At 34.6% G+C, this 23442-nt stretch overlaps 3 protein-coding genes across 7 annotated transcripts in view; 2 read left to right on the top strand and 1 right to left on the bottom strand.

Annotated features, from left to right (window-relative positions):
• The window catches only part of LOC111518085 (inositol polyphosphate-4-phosphatase type I A), a 106647-nt gene extending 94151 nt beyond the window's left edge, over positions 1 to 12496 (top strand). For all 5 annotated transcript variants that reach the window (XM_074176333.1, XM_074176335.1, XM_074176332.1 and 2 more), the window contains 6 exons: positions 1014 to 1550; positions 5540 to 5918; positions 7310 to 7521; positions 9478 to 10117; positions 11930 to 12065; positions 12230 to 12496. In XM_074176333.1, coding sequence (XP_074032434.1) covers positions 1014 to 1550; positions 5540 to 5918; positions 7310 to 7521; positions 9478 to 10117; positions 11930 to 12065; positions 12230 to 12362 — 2037 coding nt within the window. In that variant the 3' untranslated portion in view covers positions 12363 to 12496. The remainder of the gene's footprint in view (positions 1 to 1013; positions 1551 to 5539; positions 5919 to 7309; positions 7522 to 9477; positions 10118 to 11929; positions 12066 to 12229) is intronic.
• A 3979-nt stretch (positions 12497 to 16475) lies between these two features.
• LOC111518082 (TP53-regulated inhibitor of apoptosis 1) lies at positions 16476 to 17954 on the top strand. Its single transcript, XM_023174425.2, has 2 exons — positions 16476 to 16622; positions 17046 to 17954. The coding sequence occupies exons 1-2, from the start codon at positions 16476 to 16478 to the stop codon at positions 17136 to 17138; spliced, it is 240 nt and encodes a 79-aa protein (XP_023030193.1). The 3' UTR covers positions 17139 to 17954.
• LOC111518081 (UPF0046 protein T07D4.2) lies at positions 17742 to 21989 on the bottom strand. The gene is given in 5 exon segments (XM_023174422.2): positions 17742 to 18665; positions 18668 to 18760; positions 19257 to 19483; positions 20884 to 21154; positions 21533 to 21989. Coding segments are annotated over 5 exon segments (900 nt in total). The 5' UTR covers positions 21807 to 21989; the 3' UTR covers positions 17742 to 18630.
• Between the last annotated feature and the right edge of the window lie 1453 nt (positions 21990 to 23442).

Here is a 23442-nt window from a genome sequence, read left to right as displayed (position 1 = left end):
TTTCAATAATTGTAAATTAACTTAATTTATGTGTAAAAAGAAGTGTAATTAAATTGTTTATATATATAACTAGTACTATGTTGGTGTATCGCTGCTGTTCCAATGTTTTGACAGAATCAGAATCAACGAACTTAGGCGTGCGCAGCATTATAGAACAGTGCTTTCAAAAAAATTGTTCTACAGCGCCATCTAGTGGCGAGTTACAGAAAAATTGATAGCCTAAAAACCTTCTCTATGAAAAATAACTTATACATGTCAAGTTTCATCACTATCGGTTGAGCGATGTAGAAGTTTATCACTTACCAACCAACCAACAAACATGCATTTTTATATATATGACTAGTTGTTGCCCGCGGCTTCGCCCACTTAGAATTTGGTAGTTGTAGTACTAATTAGTACTATGTTGCTGTATCGCTGCTGTTCCAATGTTTTGACAGAATCAGAATCTACGAACTCAGGCGTGCGCAGCGTTATAGAACAGTGCTTTCAAAAAAGTTTTCTACAGCGCCATCTAGTGGCGAGTTAAAGAAAAATTTATAGCCTAAAAACCTTCTCTATGAAACATTACTTATACATACACGATCGGTTGAGCGATGTAGAAGTTTATCACTTACCAACCAACAAACATGCAGTTTTATATATATATATATATATATATATATATATATATATATATATATATATATATGATTTCAGTTAAGTTATTAAACAAATTAAGTTTTTGAATGTAATCAAAATGTTTTATAGGGCAATTTGATATTTGTTGATGAGTAGCATCACACATCATTAAGTGTAACTAATTATTCCATTGATTAACTTGAGATTGGATAATGTAATGAGTCAAAAATTACAAATGAATTACGAATATATATAAAAATATATATTGACGTTCTCACAATTACCCCTCAAAGCATGGGTATACATACACCCTGTAGTGTATTTCGTCTTTAATCTTGTATTTATTTATGCATTTGGCCATTTGTCTTTTAATAATATTTTTTTTACTCTGAAAGGCAATCAAGCAACTAAGAAAAGAAGTAGTAGAGGCAATGCGGACCCTGATGCGACTGGCCAAAGAAAAACAAACCAACGGAATGTTACCAATCTGCGAGGATATGATCAGTAAAACCAGAATCCTTCTGAGTCTTTGGGACCCGGGCTTGGTCGAGGAAGCCTTGAATTTCATCGAACAGTACAAACTAATTGTGAACGAGGATTCGGGTGTTGGGGAAGACTTGAGTTTGGAAAGTGGCGGCCGACCGAGTTTGATTTTATCTCCGTTCAAACGAATCACACAGCAACTCACCTCACTGGATTTGAAGAGTCCGGATCTGGAAGATTTCGCAACTCCGTGTACTCCCATGAATGTGGAAGATATCTGGAAGGTGTCCAATCAGAGTCGAGATAATAACCGTATTGATAGTTCACAAAGTAGGGAGACCAATTTATTGAACACATCTGAAGGTGTTAAGAGTCTTTGTTCGAATATGCAGAGTCCTGATGAGGCTAATTTTGTTTTATTTCCCGACTGTGAGGAAAGTCACAATGAGGTGAGTCTACTGGAAATTTTGCACTTCACTTTTTTTTAACACGCTTTTATTAGCTTCACCTGTATGTATGTATGTTTGTAACTCTCAAGCGCGGGATCTATATGTGACAGAATTTTCGAAATTATTGCTTGATCTATTCGCGGACAGATGGCGCTGTACGTAACCTCCTTGATATATCGACATTACTGCTTGATCTATTCGCGGGCAGATGGCGCTGTACGTAACCTCCTTGATATAATTCGAACTCACTTTACATGTATTTCTTCATTTGAAAAAAGTATTTTTTTTTTTATTAACACGCGCGCCTGCCTGCTGCCTATTTGTAACCTTCCTTTGCGCGCCTGCTGCCTTGGGCTTGGTAGCTGATTTTCCGGCTCCCGTCCGGAATCGGAAAATATCAATGGTCATTTTTGTAAACAATAGGGATACGGCTGATTGATCCCAAAGTTTAGATAAAATAAATATAGTTTAAAAAGACCAAAAAACACGTTTTTATAGCATACAAAACTAAAAAATTAAAAATAAATATAGTTTAAAAAACTGAAAACGCTTTTAAAGAACATCGAACTAAAAAGTTAAAAATAAGTTTTTTTTAAATAAGCTTAAAACAATAACGAACGAAAAAAGGGTGGGCGTTTTGTGCCATATTTTTTGTATATCAAGCGTCCGTCGCTTTTTTCACAATAATACTAGTATTTTTTGTTCGTTATTGTTTTAAACTTATTTTTAACTTTTTCGTTCGATGGTCTTTAAAAGCGTGTTTTTTTAGTTTTCTAGACTATATTTATTTATTCTTCCTTGGCATATAAAAGAATTTATGATCAGTTCATCACGATGATAGTTCCCATTTAAATTGATCTTTTAGTGATGAAAGTATTTCATCAGATACTCATTTTTAAATAAAATGATCAGACGTCTTATGAGAAATTATGATTTTTTTTTTAGGTTTGTGACGACAAAGTTTCAAAAACAATTGTAGTTCACCGAACTTGAAAATGTTTGCATTCATCTGTTTATATTACAAAATACAAATTTTCATATGTTTATTAATTTTCAGTAACTGTTAAATATTCTCCACAAATTGTAAAATATACAATCATTTTTCCGATGATATCAAAGATATTGTACCCCTCAAGGAGTTCAGATTCGCAGCAAAAATGTATTGATTGATATACCTTCAAAATAGTCCCCATTAGCACTTCTTCCAATCTTTGAAGTACTTCTCAAACTCGATTTTCGTGATAGTCTATAGCTCTTTCAGAAATGCATTCTTAATGGCATCAATGTAAAATTACGGCCCTTTAAGACTCTTTATTTTTGGAAACATGTAAATGTCACAAGGAGTCATGTATGGCGGATATGGATGCCGGTGCATCCTTAAAGTATTGTTTTTGGTCAGAAATTCACGAACGAGCAAGAAGTGTCAGCAGGTACATTATCGTCGTGCAAAAAGCCAAAAGTTGTTTTTCCGGAAATTCAACTTTTTTTTTTTTCAGATTGCTTCACGTCAATCGTCAGCGACTTTTCTGATTGTGATTCGGAGATCGTTCATAACCGTTTCTTTTACTTTTTCTGCATTTTTATCAGTTGTTGATGTACTGGAGCATCCGGTACGTTCGTCATCTTCAACGTCTTTACAAAGATATTGGAAACAATAAATTACAAGACTTGTGAACTGTCGTTCGTTTTACTCATAGGCCTTTGTTAACATTTCTGCTGGTTTTGTCAAACAAAAATCGCTTAACCTGTCAGTGGACGTCACAGACAAAGTAAACAATGAATACATTTCAAGATTTCATCATAATTCAGGAGCAGGTTCAGGTTGTTTCAGAAGTTTTGTCCGTTTTTATGAGCCTACTTTAAATTGTAGTAACTCAGTGAATACTTAATCAATTCAATCGAAATAAGCGCCATTTGAATCAGTGCAATTTTGCCAACAAAACACAAATCGATTAATTCCGTCAGCATGAAAATTGCTTGCTCGGGATTCGATGAAGTCGACGAAAGCCGTTTTTGCCTGGCGGAGATTCTATCGATGAGAAAGTTATCGAAGTGCTTGAAAAGAAGGTAGTGGGTTGGCGAGAGGTCTGGACAGTATGGTGGGTAAAGCAGAACTTCTACGCTCATCGCTCAATTCGTTTGATTTTCAGACGGCTATTTGTGAAACGTTCTGACGGGCGTTGTCATGGAGCAGAATCGGACGTCTTCTGTTGACCAATGTCGACTGCTGCTGAATCAATTTTTGGTACATTTCATTGATTTCCTCACAATTGGAATTTACTGTGATGGTTTGACCCAGTTTCAAAAAGTTATAACGAATCACACCAGTCGCTGATCATCATACAGTAACCATAGTCATTTTTGGTGGGTTTCGTCTTTGGAATGTGCCTGAATGGTTCATCGGTGTCCAAGCATTGTCCTAAACGTCTCCTGTAGAGGATCGTTTTCGTTGCACTAAAACTAAAGCAACGTGATAATTTCTGTTGATCGTTCAAATCTTGGGGCACCCACTTTTACAGCTTTTTTTACCTTTCCAATACGTTTTGAATTATCAAAAACCGCAAAAACTCGTCTTGGATTACTGGTGGTCCACCACTTCGGGGCTCGTCTTCGATGCTAAAATCTCAGGAACTAAATTTCGCAAACCAACGGCGAACAGTGCGTTCATTGACACTATCATTGCCAAATGCCTGGTTAGTTTGTCGGGTTGTTTCGGTAGGGCTTTGGTTCAATTTGAATTTGCTGAGAAAAATTGTCGCTTAACGACATTATACAGTAAATAATCTGAAAAGAGGCAAGAAAATAAAATTTGGAAAAAATGAACAGCATCGATGTATCGAGTAAAAAAATTCTCTATCAATCAAGAATGAATATTAATTTGGTTCAGTTGTTGAATTTATTCAGGAACTGAACTGAACTTCTCCATTTACAAAAATATTCTATGAATGTCTTTCCTCGATCTCGTTTTTTTTTTTTTTATTTGTTTAAAATAATGAAGACGATTATTATCATTTTCATTATATGGAGCTACAAAACATGAAATTAAACAGATACAACTTTTGAAACAATCTAATTCAAAAAATCACAATCGGACTCTCCAAACCTGTGAAATTCAATGATTTTCTTTATTTTCTGAACAAACCTAGTATATTTTATTTGTCTCACGATTTACAATTCTGTATTGTATTTTTTTTTTTCAATTCAATACAAAGTGTACTTTATTGTCAAAGAAATCTTATTGACAAAGCATAAATGAATAAAATAAATCAGTCAATTTACAGTAAATTAATTGAAGTAAAAATGGAACAATACATGGAACGCTTACATGTAAACAGAACATACCATTCTACAAAGCAGTTAAGAATTGATTTACATGTATAAAAAAATAAATCAGTCCATTTACAGTAAATTAATTGAAGTAAAAATGGAACAATACATAGAACGCTTACACGTAGACAGGACATACGATTCTACAAAGCAGTTAAGAATTTATTTACATGTATAAATAAAATAAATCAGTCCATTTAACCTCAACATAGGTTTATATAATTGTTTTAAAAAATTTGACTTATGGTTCACAACTTCTAGATTAGATCTATTAAGGATTTCAACAATTGTGTATATGTCTTTAGTCCTTCCTTCTTGCATGATATTTCTGTTCTATTTCCAAAATGCTTTGTTACCATATCCATGCCATGATAAAATGGAGCAAATTGTCTTCCTCAAAGTTTTGTTAAACTCAACATTAACATCATGGATATCTGTGAGAAAAGTAATTTTTGTATAATAGTATAGACTTTTTAATTATGATAATCTCATTGAAAATGTACACCCTGGTAGAAATGATTTATGCTTTGTCGATGACATGATGAAATCAAAATATTCCCATCTCTTTACAGACAGTCTGACAATATGAAAATTCAACAAAGAGATTTATCACATAGTCATTAATCATTCTTCATCAAAGTATAGGCATTTTTTTGTCATAGAATTCTTCAGAAATCACTGAACCAAGTAGCCTCACCAGCAACACGAATAATACAGAGCCTAGATCTCTAGAACCTGACACCGGTCGCCGATTCCTCGACACCAATGTCATGTGCAACTCTCCGTCTGCCAACTACTACAAACCCACAGACGAACCGGAACCTTGGGACATCACCCAACTGAACATAGAAGCCAGCGTTATGTGTTTGGTCAGCAAAGTCAAGTTCCTTTGCGGTAGATGTAACAGCCCTGCAGTACGCTTGAAGCAGAACGCACGGAACGTCAAGAGGAACGTGATAACCGATCAGCCTAGCGGGGGAAATATTATCAATAAGGAAGCAGAGGCCGTGTCGAAAGCAGTGAATAAAGTTGTGAGAAATGGTGAGTAGTCTTTAGAATGTAGTCTTCAGAAAAATTTAAAACTTATGGAATATTTACTGATGTATTCAATATGTATTTATTTATTTAGTAACAGATTCAAGACCCACTTCACTAAACACAATTCAAAAATTAAAAATAGCTACACATAATAACCAATACAAAAGTATAGATAGAATCAAAAAAATTATATATATATATATATATATATATATATTATATATATATATATATATTATATATATATATATAAGTACTCTTTGATCATTCCCATATTGATTTCAATTTAAGAGCCACCGGTATACAGCTCTTTCAGCCTATTGGGCATCGTCAGTACCAGGCACGCAGTCCTCGATTGAAGACAAAATGAGAAAAAACCAAGAAAGTACTTGATAAAAATAGCTGCGTAAATGCAAGCGAAACATAAGTGGAACCACCTATTCGTGTGACACCCAAGTCAACTTGCCAAGTTTTTATGTCAGTGTTGGTGGTTTGACAAATCAACCGACAACTGCGGTCCTTTGGTAACCAAGTGTTGTCAATCCTTACACTTGGCTGCACCATACTGATGATGGACCAAGAGCCCGTAACACGTGTCTATCGTTTGCCACTTTTTTGAGTGCTATGTCCGATTATTAACTTCTGTTTCTGTATAAAGACACTCAAAGTCGGATTTTGGATAGCAATGAGGGACAATGGGCATTAATTATTTCAAAAAATATCTTCAAGTCTTTAGTATCCCTTCTGTTATGGAGTGTTTCAATCCTTATTGATTTGAATTTGGAATTCTTCATATTCAATTTGAATCCATTATCACGAAGCCACTTACCAATATTGCAGAGTTCTGGGTTTATTTTGGGGATCCTAAATAATTCAACATCATGTTGTATTGAATAACTCTCTTGCATTTTTTTCACTTGAGCAGCGAGAAAAAATATAAATGAAATAATATTTTATTGCCTTAAAGTACATCATAGTACAGTTGGGTAAAGAGATTGTCAGTTGCGGAGTCAGACGGCAAAAAGCAGAATTACTGAGAAGTCAAGCTTTTCCTAAGGTTCAGGAAATTGATCTTGTGGTACTACATTATGTATTCCTGTTATATTGAATGCTGATGTTGTAATCAATTATTTGGTGTCAGATATTTGCTTTTACAGCCAAAAATGTTTTTTCTGAGCTTCAATATAGTTTCTTTAGTTTTCGTAGGTAGCCTCAAGTAATATCCCTTGCCTCGTTTATATACTTTTTCATATATTGCATCTTTGATACAACTTGGTTAACTTCCCTACAACTCATTCAAAATTATATATCCCATCCAGTCTCATCCAGAAAAAACTAGAGTAACCCCAGTGTGACGAAAATGAGTTCAAATTGCTAGTCCATTAACATTTCAGGTAACAAATTCACCGATGGCTTAGATTTGAACAAAATAAGCGACTGGTCTGCCGAGTTGAGACCGAGTATGAGGAAGTTAAGGCAAGCAATGGATGGACTCTTAAAAACAGCCAGGTTGACACACTCTGTATTCAGAGTGCAGGAAGATCCTAAAGCGGCACAAAGGGTATGCAATGTGAGATACAGGCGAGATGTTTGTTTTTCTCAGGCAGTAAGTATTAAGGGTTTTCAGTACGACAACTCCTAAATATTTATGTTTACTTGAAATAGTATGAAAAGGCTTGGTAGCATATTCGTGATAATAACATATTGGGTATTATTGAAATTGAGAGTACGTTGCCAGTATCTGAAGAAATGAGGTGGGATAAATATATTCCCATATTGGTGATGATAATAATATAGTTATTTTATTTTTCAACAAATAAAATTGTCAACTGATTGATTATTATGTTAATATTTAACTGTTTTTCATTGTATATTATGAACATTGCCTAATAAATAAACGACTGTAACGTTCTTTGTTGCGTCAGCTCAATATTTGACGCCTTTTGACGGAATCTCAGGCGCCAGCCTTGTGAATTTTAAGTGGCACAAGGCACCACTACAGTAAAGAAACGGTAATCCAGTGGTTTGTGTGAACTGGACAAAATCGGTAGCGAAAAAGGGATTTGAAATAAGCTAAGGGGTGCTAACAGTAGGCATGAAATGCATTCAACCACGATTAATGAAGCAAGCGGGTATTAAGAGCTCAACCACGATTAATGAAGCAAGCGGGTATTAAAAGCTCACCTACTCGAGCTATGTTCTTCCACCCCGTATAAATATATGTCTTAAGGATGACGTTTTGGACTCCGCATGCGTGACCCCGAAGTTTCGAGAGGGACGACGATAGCTGACAAGAGTACCGGTGAACGCGAAAAGGATAGCCCAAGAGGTGAAACCACAAAGGGCCGAAAACGTGGCGAGTACCTTCGAACAGATGGTCCAAGTTTTGAATATCACAAAAGACCGGAAATCGAAAGAGGCGGCGCGTGGAGACAAGGTAGCCCAAATAGCGAATAACACTAAGGTCCAGAAACACAGAAAGCAGTTTCGAATAGTTGATCCAAATGCACAAAGCATCGAAAAACGAAAGAGGAGACGCGTGAAGAAAAGGTAATCCAAGTGATGAATACCACAAAGGGCCGGAAACACGTAGAGCTATTTCGAACAGATGATCCAAGTGGCGAATAACAAGAAAGGATCAGAAAATGCAAGAAGAGAAGAGTGGTTTAAAGGTACAGTCCAAGTTGAGAATACCACAGAGGACCGGAAACGCGGAAAGAAGTTTCGCACAGATGATCCAAATGATGATAACCACATCGGAAAACTTAAGAGCCGCGTAACGATACTAGTAAATGGCTAGACACACTCCCGACGCGTCGCGACGCGATCTCGAACGGCGGCAGACAAGCAATTACTATAATTATTATTATTACCTACGTACGTTTGTTTCCTACTTTGTAAGATTCAGAACTCTGCTCTGATGGCTCGCTCGGTCGGTCGGCATAGGCTGCAGTCAACTTGGTTACTCTCGCTTCTTCCGAGTCCAGTCGGCGGTTCTCGGTGTAGCTCGGTTGGTTTCGACTGTTCGGCTTCGGCTCGTTTCTCTGCTGCTAGTTTCGCTTGGTGGCTCGGATGAAGGCATGTTGAATCGCGCTCCACCACACACGTTCCCACTCTGACGAGGTGGTGTACGTCATTGCTACGCTATCGCGGGTACTATGGATAACGATCGGAATTGCCAGAAATTATCTGGGAGGTTTTCATCATCCGCGGAACGGAACTAGTAAACTTATCGAATTTCCGGCTTTCTCCTGAATATTTTCCAGCAAGAACAATATTTTTATACCAAGAAATGACGGATATACAATAATTCTGTTTGAAACTCGGGACTTGTAATTTTACAGCATTCATTCACATATTACTAAGGTTAAAATTACTTTAAGTAATTTCAATGTATCCCTAATTTGTATTGTTAATGGTTGTTGATGCATTATTGCTGCAATGCTATGATATTGAATATCCTTTTTTTTATCACGCTTTTTTTATAGAATTGTGCTAGGAATTCATCGACCCATAAAATTACCTATTGAATCCTTATGTTAACGTTTTTTAATCTTTTCAGTTGACATCTTTGGTGGCGGGTTTGATGACCCGTCTATGGTGTCACAAACCAGATCCAGCATTTGTGGCCATGTTGAACGCTCTGGGACCTTTGGCTTCTTTCGAAGGTCTGCTGAGCTACTACGGAAACGAGATAGACATGTGGGGCGACATGTCCGTAGCGATTGAAGATTTGAGGACAGTATTATTCATTCTGGTGAGGAGCCCTAGCCCAGCCACCGAACCGCATCCGAATCCAAAAGTCAGTGGAACGAGAAATTCCCTCACAGTTTCTCTTCCGGTTCCTGACACAGTGTACAGCTTGATTCCCACTAGACAGACACTATCATTTCATGTTACACCAGTGTTTTTCAACATAGGAATCAATGAAATGGCGACTATAGCTGAAGGTATAGGCGCCACTAGGCCACAGGAGAGGTCTAACGTAGACAATTTTGAGAGGCTGAATGAGTATTATTTGAGATATAGGAAACTGAATATTCCAGATAAAAATGCGTTCGCCAGCAGGATGTCTGCTTGCTCGCCCCAGCTGAGATCGCTGAACGATTTGATAGAAAATCTTAGGACATCTGTACATAGTTCCAAAGCCAAAAATGTCGAGATATTACATTTAGCTGCACAAATATGTAGGCAAATTAACGGTGAGTAGTATAAAACTTCGGCGCTCATTTAAATGACATTGTAAAATTTTGTACATTCCTATTACTTTCAGAAATATCAGAAACAAACAGAAATCTAGCAATCTTCAAAGTTTCTCTGACATTATTCAAGGATGTATCGAAAAACAAAAAACACTTTTTCATTGCTGCTTTTCAAGTTGTCCATGACGGCGTTTATATTTTTATTCTGGAATTTCATCTAGAAACCTTTACCAATTTTACTTTTTTATGTGGACTGAAAAAAGAATCACACACAATCAGTTAGCTTTTTTGGTGGTTGACAATGTTTCGTGGCGCATTTCATTAGTTTGGACTTCCATGATATAAATTGATTTGAAATATCTGAAACAAATCTATGAAAATTCAAAAGATGAGCTAAAAAATAACAGTTATATTGAGCAAAAAAACTGAAATTACAATGAAACAAAATACAAGCAACAATTAAAAATTGAACTATTAACAGGAAATGAAAATTGAAATTAACAAGAATTGAAAATTGAAAGATTCCAAGCCAAGTTACTTGAAAAAGTTTTAGGTGATGACTGGACTTCGGACTTTCTCCGAGATCTGACTATCGGTCAGTCGAGTGCTTTCATCTATCCTCTCTTTCCTCTCTCCGCTTCTTCGGCTTTAGCGGAAGCTGACCGTTTGTCGGGAGTTGGTCGTGTTCCGCTTGATTATAGGTTTCAATATGTTGCGTATCTCTACGCTAGCTTGGCTAAATGCTTTGTTGGTCAATATATATGCGGCTTCTTTGAATTTTCTCCTAAACCAGTGTTCCTCCTTGTGGATGATTTCAGCTTGAGGCCACTTGATGTTATGTTGATGAGTTCAAACATGCTCTGCTATTCCTGATTTGCTGGTTTCTCCTCGCTGGGTGTGTTTCTTGTGCTCAGCAATTCGAACTTTCAATGGCCTCTTAGTTTCACTGATGTATGATTCTCCGTTCTCGCAGGGTATCCAGTAAATGCAATTCTTGGAATCGCAGTCCGAGTTTGGTGGCCTGGTTTTCCTTAGGCTACTACGATAGTGTTACCAGATCTGAAGTAGGTTCTGATATTATACTTGGACTCAATTCTTCTCATCCTTTTCGACAATCCTCTGATGTAGGGAAGTACAAGTACTGGTTGTGGTGGCTTCTCTTCTTTGTGAGGCTCTTGCTGTCTTTTAGCCAAAGTCTGTTCCACCATCACTTTGGAGTGGCCATTCTGTTGAAGGTCATTTTTGATAATGCCTAGTTCCTTCTCGAGACCTTCCTTTGTATTACAGAGCCCAAAAGCACGGTCTACTAGAGTCTTGATGATTCCTCTCTTAGTTGATTGATGATTTTCACTAAATTTTCCCCCTGCGACTTTTTCCTTATCCCAAGATTGAAGAGATCCATGAAAGGACGGCGTTTTGCGACGATTAAGGAGATGAAAACTGAATACCTGAGAAAGTTTAAGAAAATACCAAAAAGTGCATATCAGAAGTGCTTTGAGGATTGGAAAAGCGCTGGCATAAGTGTATTATATTTGAGGAGGACAACTTTGAATGGATAAATAAATAAATATATATAAATGAATAAATATTTTTTGAGAAAAATGAAAATTTGCCGTATTTTTGAACACAGTAGTATCATACATAATTGAATAAAACGGTTTCATCGAACCCACAATTTGTTTACTTTTCAGCATTAAAAATTAACTGACGTAAGCATATAATGCTTTTTTTGGGTGTGATCTCAGTTATGAAAACTGTAGAACTGCAGTGAATCAAACAAAAAATGAAAATTTACATTTGTCATTTTTACAGGAATAAGATTCACAAGTTGTAAAAGTGCCAAAGACAGGACTGGTATGTCAATAACTCTGGAGGAATGTTTAATCCTAGCCGACGAATACCATTTAGCTGAACACGAATTTCAGAAAGCATTGGACTGTTTGAGGAGGTAAGTTATTTAAAAACTCCACTCGTCAGTCTGCTTGATATCAGAGTAATAAATGAGTATAAAATGATCATGAATCATTTTAACTTGTCAGCATTTCATATACACAATTGGACCATAGTGCCTTAAGATTTCAGTTCCGCCAGTATAAGTGAGTTTTTTTACAGCGAGGGATGCCGAAGAGAAAATACTTTGAAGAATATCGGCATCAGTAAATACGCTTTCAACTCTATGCAACTATTAGCATTTCCCAAGCTTTATAGACCACCTCCAGGAACATACGGTTCTGCACAGAGTTAGGAATAAATACAGGATCTTCTCAAGGTGCCAATTACATCTAATAGTCATGTTTTATTTACTTAAATGTTGATACTAATTGTTGAATATGTTATTTTCTAGTTACATATTAATATATTTTTTATTTATGTCACTTATTTACATATTTCATTTATTTAACAGAAATTTGTATAGAAAGCTGGGACAATCCCTCTAAATAAAAACAATTATTTATTACAATTGGTTTTATTTTCTCAAGTCACACCATCAAGAAAGGAACATTTACAAAATAATAAATTAGGGCGATGGTATTTCTGTATTAAGACGCCATTTATGGTAAAACTCAATCCTCGAGTACTAAATATAAACGAGGTTCCCAAGGCGGTCAGTTGGAAAGCCAAGCTTCAACATTAATAGCCGTTAACATTCGTAAATGTATGTCACTGCAAGGCAACAAGTTAAAAAGTGAAGCACAAACACAACGCATTTATGATTCAACAGAGACAGCGCTGTTTCGACCTGCCATAAGTCTCATCAGTGGGCTTATCTGAACCAAAAATTGCTGCTCTTATAATTCCTCAAGTTATGTGACATTCTAGAAAATCAATCATATCAACTTTTTATTCGAAAAAATATAATATGGGCTATACTATAAAAGTTCATTTCTGCGGTAATGAACCAAAAAAATATCTTTTCCTGTCTTTCCATATTCATATAATTTAGTTCGCCATTTCTTGAAATCCACGCATAAGTTTATAAATTGAGACGATCACAAAGTGACAGCTAAATTTTATATAATTTGAAAGTCCAACAGAGAAAACATTTGATTATTTTTTTCATTTACGTTGAATATTCAGCTTGCATGAAATCTCAAGTAACAAAAGTATGGGAAATTAAGACTTAAAATTGGCAAGTTAACCGATAAGTAAATTTATGTGTATTCGATAATGTTTTACTTCAAGTATATGCAATACTTTCATATAGTAAGTATTATTCGTCGTTGGGAACATTGTAAATACCTTTTTACAAAATGATATTATTAGTTTTCCCTGAGTTTTGTAGCCCCCACCTTGCTAACCAGGACTAAGAACAAATACCTAGGAAAAATTACGGTGTTGATCAAATGCACCGAAAGAAAAATATCAAAAGAAGAAGATGGCATGGACCGAGAATATCTACCACATAGAAGCGACATTAACGTCGGATCCTTTGATGTTCGGTGTCCCAACTCCGAACCGAAGATTTTGAGTGATAAACAACCTGGTTCACTGAGAAAAATGACGTCTCAGCGATATACACTAACAAAAATATTTACTCTTACATCTTATTATAGTACGTGGGCTCACTGTGAAATATAAAATTATAGTGTGAAGGGCATCTTACTCTATTCAATTTGTAAATTGCTAATTGAACAACTTTCGCAGTAATAATAGAGAATATTCAACTATGTTGCCAATTTATCAAGATCTTCAGATGATGTGGTGCTGCAAGTTTTTCCGGGTTTTCCTGCAGCTGAAAAAGCAAATGCGCCACTGGGATCAATGAAGTCGCCCTGGAGCGCCAATTAATTTTTATTGTTGTTTTTATTTTATTTTTATCACTGTTTTAATAAAAAGCTGTAAATTTATTATTTTATTATTATTCATGATGAATTGGCTTTTAAGAAATAAATTAAATTACTTTATTTTGTAAATCCAATTCATTACATAGAAAATTAAACTAAAGTTACGATAATAGAATAATGCTTATATTATATAATCATTTTATATCCTCTGAAATAAATAAGTCCAATAAGGATGAATTTAAGTGACTTTTGTTATTTAATGTAATCTTAACTTAAACTTTCATAAACAGCATCAATACAATCTGAGGGTTCTAATTAAGTACGGTTCCGAATGAAAAAAGATATTTTACCAAAACCTCTTAATTTAAAAATGTGACAGAATCTTAAGTTTCCTTTTTACAGTTTTACCTTTGGTATTATTGATATCTCTATTAGTATATTCGATAGTATAAAAAATTTTCATTCTTATGAATAGCTTAATTAGGTACATTTTTGGAAAATGTTCACAAGGATGAAGAAAATCTACATCCTTCATTAGGTTTAATGATATATTCGAAACTGCTCCCCCAGTAGAAATTTCTGTAAATCGATTGTTAAATAAACATTCCAACTGATATATAAAATTAATGAATTCATCTGGTGGTGAGCGCAAATTTCCAAACATGTTTTTGAACAGTTTAACAGACGATTTACATCCATAGTCCTGCACTTCGTGCTGAAAGAGTGACACACATAACATATATAAACTTGAAGAGCTTTTTTTAAAATGTATCCACAAACGTAAGTGAATGAATTCTGAGTACATACATCTTCATTTTTACAATCATAATCCGGAAGGGCAAGGGCTGGAGAAAAGAGATTCTCATCTGATATAAATATATCAGTATACTGATTAATAAATCATCTAAATCATTCTTACAATTCATATGATTGAAATGAAAATAATTTTAGCAAAACAACTTCCGGAATGCCCTTTGAAATTGTATAGGGGTCGGATTAACATTATTTCCGCATTGTTGTCTTACAAAAACAGCACAAAAACAATGTTCAAGACAATCTGAATAGTCGTCTCGTTTTTAAATATTTATAATTTAATTTGGAAAGCTTATCCCATATTTCAATTACACTATTCATGGAAATAATCCAACATTTTCTAAATCTATCTGACTCGATTTGTGACATTTTTGTCCTCTGAATTGAAAATTTTAAGATTTTTCAAAAACGTTAGAACCTCTTCAAAAAAATCTAATTGGAATTTCGAACCTTCAAAAACGTTTTTGTATTTATAGGGATGTCGTAAAGAACACGAATTCAACAAATCAAAAAGGTTATTGAATGTCTCTATTATTTGTATTGTACCAAAAGAATAAGCAGGAAGTAAATTCATTGCCACGAATGCATTCATTACACTGGCAACTGTACGGCTTAGAACTTGTGTTGCTAGACTCACCTTCATTTTTTCAAAATTGTTTGGATTGATATGTGATTTGGTAAGATTTGGTGCGAATCTATAAAATTGCCCTATGTCTTGCTCATAAAAAGAGCGCACAAAAGACCAAGATGTACTTTTGCCTTCAAAATGAAATGAATGTTTTGAAAAATTGTTTCTAGTGGCTTTTATCAAATGACTTGGATCAAAAATATAAACAAGTTTTTTACCGAGCTCAAATTCAGATTCTTCTAAAGTGACCCCTAATAACTTTGACATTTCATAAAAGTTAGAGCCCATGCCACTCATAATGCCATCAACATGCAGACCTATATTGGATAATTTAGAAATGCACTTATCCAAAATATCACGTAGATTTTTTGCTGGTAGCTGTGATTCAATGAAAAAAAAGCAATCGGTTGTTTCCAGGGAGAATAAAGTCCTCTAGCCATATTAACGAGAATATTTCTACATAGGGAATTCCTCTTATTTGCCTCTCCAATAACTTCGAAACCAATAATTTCATCACACCCTGTATCAAAAAAGATTGGATTTCAAAGACATCTCATCTATAGATATCACACATCGCTTGTCCTGTTCGAGCATTGCTTTAATTTTAATTTCAGGTGCCTTAAATATTAAGTTTAAATCGTAGAATTTCTCTAGTGCCGATTCAAAAACAAACAACTCACTATTGATTCTTGAAAACTAATTATCTCCTGAAAACTCTTGCTTAAATAGCATAATTTTAATGTATACCGAGTTAGGTAGGTACCTTTTGTAACTAACTACCTATCTCATTATGTTTGCTCAGTGCTCACAGACTAATGGAGACAACTAAGCCCGAGAATGACGTGAGACAACCAAGTCGACGCATGCGTCTACGAGAAAGGGACACAAAATGGCCGTCTTTGTCGCTTCTCTGTGGTAAGTATTCTCGGGCATGGATGTGAGGTTACATTCAATGTCACATGTCATTAGTTTGAGGTTACTTTATCGATTAAAAGTGGTTTTTCAAAATTTTGATCCTTTACTCAATAGTGATCAGTTAACATTCCAAACTGACGATACCAAAGTCTGCGGTGTAAAACGTATTCCTTTTGAATAACTTGCATTTATTTTCTATAGATTTGCTGTCAACATAATGAATAGCATTGGAGAGGCTTGTAATGATTTGAAAAAAGAATATGATGCTTGCTTCAACACCTGGTTCTCAGATCACTTTCTGAAAGGAAATACAAACGACTCAATGTGTGCTCCTTTATTCAAAGTGTATCAGCAGTGCGTCAAAGTAAGTCAGTAGTCAAATATCCTCTGGTTCATAGCCAAAGCAATACTCCAAATCAGTACCAGAAGCAAACATACCTTTCTGGAGAGTATTTTGCATTACACTTTTCATCTTTCATCTAATCAATCAGAAAAAGAAAAAAAAAGCTTCATCAGCATGTTTTTGGATAACTCTCACTCAATCCTTGCAGAAAATGTGGATATCTGTTCATCGTACTTTCCTCAATTTGTTCTTCTTTTCATAGAAAGTTTTCCATTCCTAAATATTATGAGAAAACAGGATGTGTTTGAATACCATTGAAAAATGTTTATTAAAAGTTGTTAACAAGTTCTGCTTTTTGACTCATTTTTTTGTGTTTGCTTCATTTCAATAGTAAAATAGTTTTCATATAAGTATTACAATTGCTGTCAATTTGTTTCTATACAGAAAGCTATGAAGGATCAGAAAATAGATTTGCAAGAGGTGAATAAAGATGTCTTAGGGACAGATGATGAGAAGAAGCAACCTCAGAAGTCATGATATACACAGTCAAAACCCAGCGGAGTACTGCCATCTACAAATCTGATCAATACACAGGGACCTACATTATTATAAGCATTGCTTATGGTTCGCACAATATGAAAGCACCAGAATAACAATGACACGGTCCACTTCACCAAGAATGATGAGCTGAAGAAGGAATATCAAAAAGCCAAGTACATTTTATTTTGAAGATGTTTTAACTCAAATGAAAAATCCAGTCAACAATTGAAATGGTTTTCTGTATTAGAGAAAATATTTTTCAACACATTTTCCTAGATATACATTTTAAGCCTTGGACAAAGTTTGCTGTTTAATATTTCTAGCTGTTTTTATCTGAATCACAACAATTAGGATTGCATTTATCATTGTGTATTAAAGTATAACATACTTGCATAAAAATGTATAACTTGTTTATTTTTGTCTCAATGCTCTGAACAAATACATATTTGCGACCCATATGTAACTGTGACCAACATAAGTTTTAAACATACTTTCACCAAATACTTATAGTTAGTAGCAAAACCTAATTTAAGTATTGATGACTTCTAATGTAATAATTTGTAAGTCTCACTAGACATGTACTGTTTTCGAATTGAAATGATACAAAAATTCAAAGAATTCACAGCAACTTATAAATTTTCCCAGTGTTGGTGGTCCAGATATATTTTCCACATAGCACGAATCACCATTCACATGTTTAATGAATTACAAATTTTTAAAATTAGAATATATCTAGTGTAGATTATGAATGTTTTATGTATTTTATTTCACTTGAGTACCTGAATATTGTTGAATAAAACAAATTAAGAAAAACTAATGAGTTATTTATTTTGGAACAAAACTCCAGCCATTATAAAATACAAAGATATTGATGATATAAAATTGGACCAGTTACATACCTTTGGGAGATTGAGCAGATAATTTTAAGACATTTTGAAGTCTCCAAAGTCTAGAAAGAGAATCAATATGGTAAATAAATTTTCTTGCTTTCAAAATTGGAAAACTCCAACATTTGAAATTCAATGGATACCTCTCCAATTTAATTTTGTTGAAATCAATGATACCCACTAGAAATAGATGATTAATTAAGTTCCTACAACTCTGTAGAAGATGAGACCAACTTGTAAATATTATCTATATTAACTCTATTTTTCAGATTGTATAATATCAAAAACTACTCTATATAGAAAACTGGTCTTGAATAGTAATGATTCTTTTTTTTTTTTTAATTATTTATTCAATACACATTACAGACAATTTTGCATTGAAACCTGAAAAACTTTTGTAAAAATCTTACTAGATTATTCATCACTATGAATCTGAAAGAACAGCTAGTTTAAATAAAGCACCCTTGAAATAAAGACCTGTCATTGAATAGGAAGAGTTTAATTATGAATATTAATTTATAAACAAAACATTTCATATAAAACATACAAAACAAGTACCTAAAGATACCTAAATTATCAACAATATTTTAGTGATAATTAGATTATATGTCTTTTACAAAACCCTTTTTGAGGGTACATCAAAAACCACAGGTAAGTTGTCTGGTATATAGTTGATATCACATGTAGAAGCATTTATGAAAATTATTTTACCATCCGACGTCACTCCATAACCTGAAAGATTAGAATATTACAATTACTGAAGTAATTCTTTTAGAAAATTTCTGAAACCTTTTAAATTCTTATTTTCCTTCATGGAGTGAAGTAAATTATAATCATAAATAATATAATATCATGTAGTTGAGGAATTTATAACTATATTTACTATAACTATATTTACTAACTTCACATAAATAAAGTATGTCAACATTGTTCATCACAGTGTGAGGTGAATAGAACCTTTTAAGAAAAAAATAACATTTCAAAGTACTGCTCCCAAACACCAGAACTGCAAAAGTTCTCTCGAAATGTGTTTCGTCAACCAAGTTGCCGTCTTCGGGATATGAAGTACACCATGCACTTTATAATCTGATGACGCCAACTTGGTTAGTAAAACGCGCGTCGAGAAGAGTGTTGCAGTTCTGACGTTTGGCAACAGTGTTTAGATAAAAATAAATATTGAAAGAAAACAGTTTTACTCACAAGACCAACATAATATTGTCCCTCTCACCTTCATGAATATGCCCAAATACGTGATACTTTGGTTTAACTCTCTGTTGGACAGTGTTCAAAAGCTCTACGCAACCAGCTCGTACACCAGAGCATACCAAGTCTCCATGGCCTAATGGTGGCGTATGTGTTATCAAAATATCAATGTCATTAGGTATTTTGTTCCATTTGGAGAGACATTCTTCTCCCCGTGTCAAATTAAAAGCCCAGTTTCCAAACTCTGGCTGCCTGAAAATATTGACTCTAGTAATATTAGAAACAAGAAACTGGAAGAAAAAAGGTTTATATAAACATACAAATGCAATACATTAACTTGATATTGGAATTATAAAACTCATTGTTGACGGAACATAGTATGCAGATATTTTCTATGGGTGAAAAATAACCCGTTATAAAAACATATTTTTATATAAATGTTTACTATAAAATTCTAGAAGTCGTACGTTGAAAGATAAGACCCCGTTAATCCATAGCTCACATAAATCTGAATAAAATTCAAATCATCATCTGATATGAGTCCAAGATTTTTTCACAACTGAGAAATATCAATGGATAATGCGAAGAAAATGTCACTGACTTTTGTTTGTTTTGAACATATCTAAAAAAATAAGACTATTGCCTTTACAAAATTCGAAAGGTGCATTTTTTAAAATACGTAGAATTCTGTAGATGATTGTTGAGGAATAATCACTTTGACAATAGCAATAATTCTGAAATTAAGTGGACAGATAAAAGTAGGCTAACTAATTATGACATGTCCATTGCAATGTTCACTTTTATCAGAGTGATGAGAACAAGTGTTAAACTCGTGATACAAATTTTCAAGAACAATTTGGTATCAATGTTTGGATGGCATATTGGATGAAATTTCAAAAGGCAGTTTCAATGGGGATAGATTTATATTTTCTGCAACAAATTTTCCCCGACTTCATGGAAAATATTCTGCTGAACATTTTACGGAATTTTTTCATAATATCAACTTGATGGTGTACACAAAATACGTAAACAAAAACTATGATAGGTCCAAGGGGACCTATCACACGTTAAAAGGTATGACCTCGTTAATCCTTAGCTCGCACAAGTTTCGAATTCTGAGGGTTGTCGTTTGTTGGGGTGCAACAGCTGGTTAACGGAAAAACAGAATTAAAACAGATTTAAATGACGTTGGAATGACAGACTTTCAAAAAATGATATTCAAAATCAGGTCTGTATTTTATTCCTAAGTTTCTGACAATTTAACCTCAGGCACTAACACATATTCAGTATACCTATAAACAGTTTCTTTTTCTGGCAGGTAATTAGAACATATAATAGTAGATAACCGTCAACTATTGTTGAGTATATATTGATATGCAAGTACTTGATAGTTCATTATAACAATTAATTTTTTGTATAGATTTGAATGTTTCTCCTACTGCAATAAAGATTACCATTATAATTTTTAATTGTGAGTTTGTAGAAGATTAAATATTTGATAAATGGAATACAAGCAATGTTGATATTCACAGTAGAAAGTTTTCAAATATATGTGTTTTGAACTTTAAAATCTAATTATATTCAGGAAAAGAGATAAAAGTATAGTAATTATTCAATTACTACAAAATATTATTTCATAAAGCTACCCTCACCAAGGGGTTCCATATAACTTGATTCCATATATTTCTAATCCACTGTCTTCTAAATATATGCAGTTTGTAAGGTACTGCCTAATATTTTCAGTGTTCACAGCATCAGCAATGTTATCTTTAGTATGCCCATAGTTTGGCACTTCATCCTCTATGTATTCTGAACAGCAAGGTCTTGATGATACCTTTTGTCTGAAGACATCTATGAACTTCTTATCAAAGCTGAGTTCATGGTTCCCAGCAATAACAACCTTATATCTATGCGGTAAAGATCCTAAATGAGAACATCTTACATATTCATCAACATGCTAAAATTATCCATTAAAGAGTTTTCAGAGATATACTGAATAAATGACAATTTAAACTCAAATTGTGAAACAAGCAGCAAGGTATTCGACATGAATGAAAGTAAATTATGCAATATATTAGCAAGAAAAGGTGCAGGTTCATATCAGAAACACATTGTTGTGAATGGTACATATATAACTTTGAACAAAGCTTACAAGTGGAAATATTTCAAACAGAAAATGTCATTGTACTGGTCTATATAGATGTACTTGCTGTTAATATTTAAAAGGCTCTGCACCCTGCTATGTTCACAATCTCTATTCAAAATATCAACTTAGTATATCTCTGAAAATACTTCACAAACCTAGCCATTCATTGAACTGTACAACTTCTTCTGCTTGTCCGCACTTCGTGAAGTCACCTGCATGTATAAAAACATCACCATCAGGTATATCGAAATTGATATTTCTTATTAGAGAATGAGTGTCACTCATACACACGAATCTAACTTTATCCTGTTCAACTGGTTTTACGGGTATTCTAACATTTAGCTTCAATATCTTTTGGCTTTTGAATATTTCCTTCCATGCCGTATTTGGATCATTTGTTAGGTAATGAACAGTAACTTCAGAACTCATTTCCTTTGAATAAGAGTAACTTTTTTCGGTGCTGAATACTAAAGTTTTCTTTGAAATTAAATCATTTTTCCATCATCATAACTTCCATATGATAGATTTTACTTCACATATGTACGCAATATCAGTACACAAACGATACATGTCTCAAAATTGATATAAAAATAAATTTAAAACCTTAACACAGAACAATCACAATGAGAAAATAGAAAATGTACGTTCTATGCTTACCATCGACTGTCAGAGGTTAGAGACAACATCCGTCTTGAGCGGTGACCAAATAAAATTATTGACGGCTGACAGCTCGCCAAGCGAACTTTGTTTTTTCAACTTGCACAATAATTTTCTCAAAGCAAAACATTCTTGACAATATCTACATTATATGAAAAATGTCTCTTTTTTCAGTATCATTAACGAGTTCAAGATGCACCTACCATTCGGATTCAAACCCGGGTAAATCACTGAGTGAACAAAAATATTTAGATATCTATCCACCCGTTAAATAAAATAAATTACACCCACAACCAGTTGAATGGCTTTTCCCCGAAGCTCCTATAGAATGCACGTTCTATAGGACCGCTCCTACGTGAAAAGTGATGCTGGTCAGTTGATACAGACTGCTCTTGAGTACTCTCCACTGCCGAGATCAGAATGGCCGTATATTTGTATCAGCGCTTTTCCCCGACAATTCTGATGACCAAATATGTCGGAGTGTGATTATACTAGCCACGAGAGAGTTCTTTATTGAGAATACTTCTTGTAGGAGGCAATGTTCCACCCCGAGGTGTAGGATGCTTCCGTATAGGAGCTATCATTCCTTCCCTGTTCATCGCATCGTACATTTTTTTATTTCAAATTCCGTACTGAACACCATCAAGGATTGATGAAGATGCCACCTCCAGTATTAAGTTTAATGTCACCCATATTAAAAAAACTGACATAAGTGAAATAAGCCTCCGGTTTCAAGGGGTGCCACAATTGTACTCTCGAATTTTTTTTGAGCACAACGAATGATGCATAAAAGAAGTGGGCTGAGAAAATTGCCCCGAAATACACCCGACTCCGTTTGGAAACTAGCCTGATCACATGTTATGCAAAGGGAGCCCTCCAGGGTGATATGAGTTTAAGGTTTCTCATTTTGTCGGGAAGCGCAAGACATCTGAGAAATTCAAGGCGAGCTCATGGAATATTGTATCAAGTGCGTCGCGGTAATCAATCCGGGCCATAGAGAGGTTATTCTTGGACTTTATTAAGTTCTGCTATGCACAGAAAGGAAATGAAGACGATATATTATTATTTATCACTTTACATCCAGCGACTTTTCTCTTCGATCCTCTCTTCGACAAATCTTTGCTTTTGGAGATAAGAACGGTCCGTCCCACGACAACCCAATCTGGAATCTGATGCTGCTCTCACTTTAATCATGAGTTGAACTCTCCGGTTAGAAGACGGTGGGTGCTTGGCAGTTTTTTTATATGGATATTCAGCCCATCTGGGCTAGAAACAGCAAGTTCTTATTCTTAAAAAGGCTTTTTGAACGTCATTCGGGGTTATTGGGCTGCGCAGGTTAAGTGGCTTCAGAAGGATTCCACTTGATCAGCGGTCGGCGGATCATTATCAATACGAGGAGGCCCTTGGA

Source organism: Leptinotarsa decemlineata, unplaced genomic scaffold, assembly GCF_025532065.1.
Source record: "Leptinotarsa decemlineata unplaced genomic scaffold, Ldec_3_MD MMD2_tig00001719_RagTag_RagTag, whole genome shotgun sequence".
In the NCBI taxonomy this organism is placed as follows: Eukaryota; Metazoa; Arthropoda; class Insecta; order Coleoptera; family Chrysomelidae; genus Leptinotarsa; species Leptinotarsa decemlineata.
This window is presented reverse-complemented; position numbering and strand designations above follow the sequence as displayed.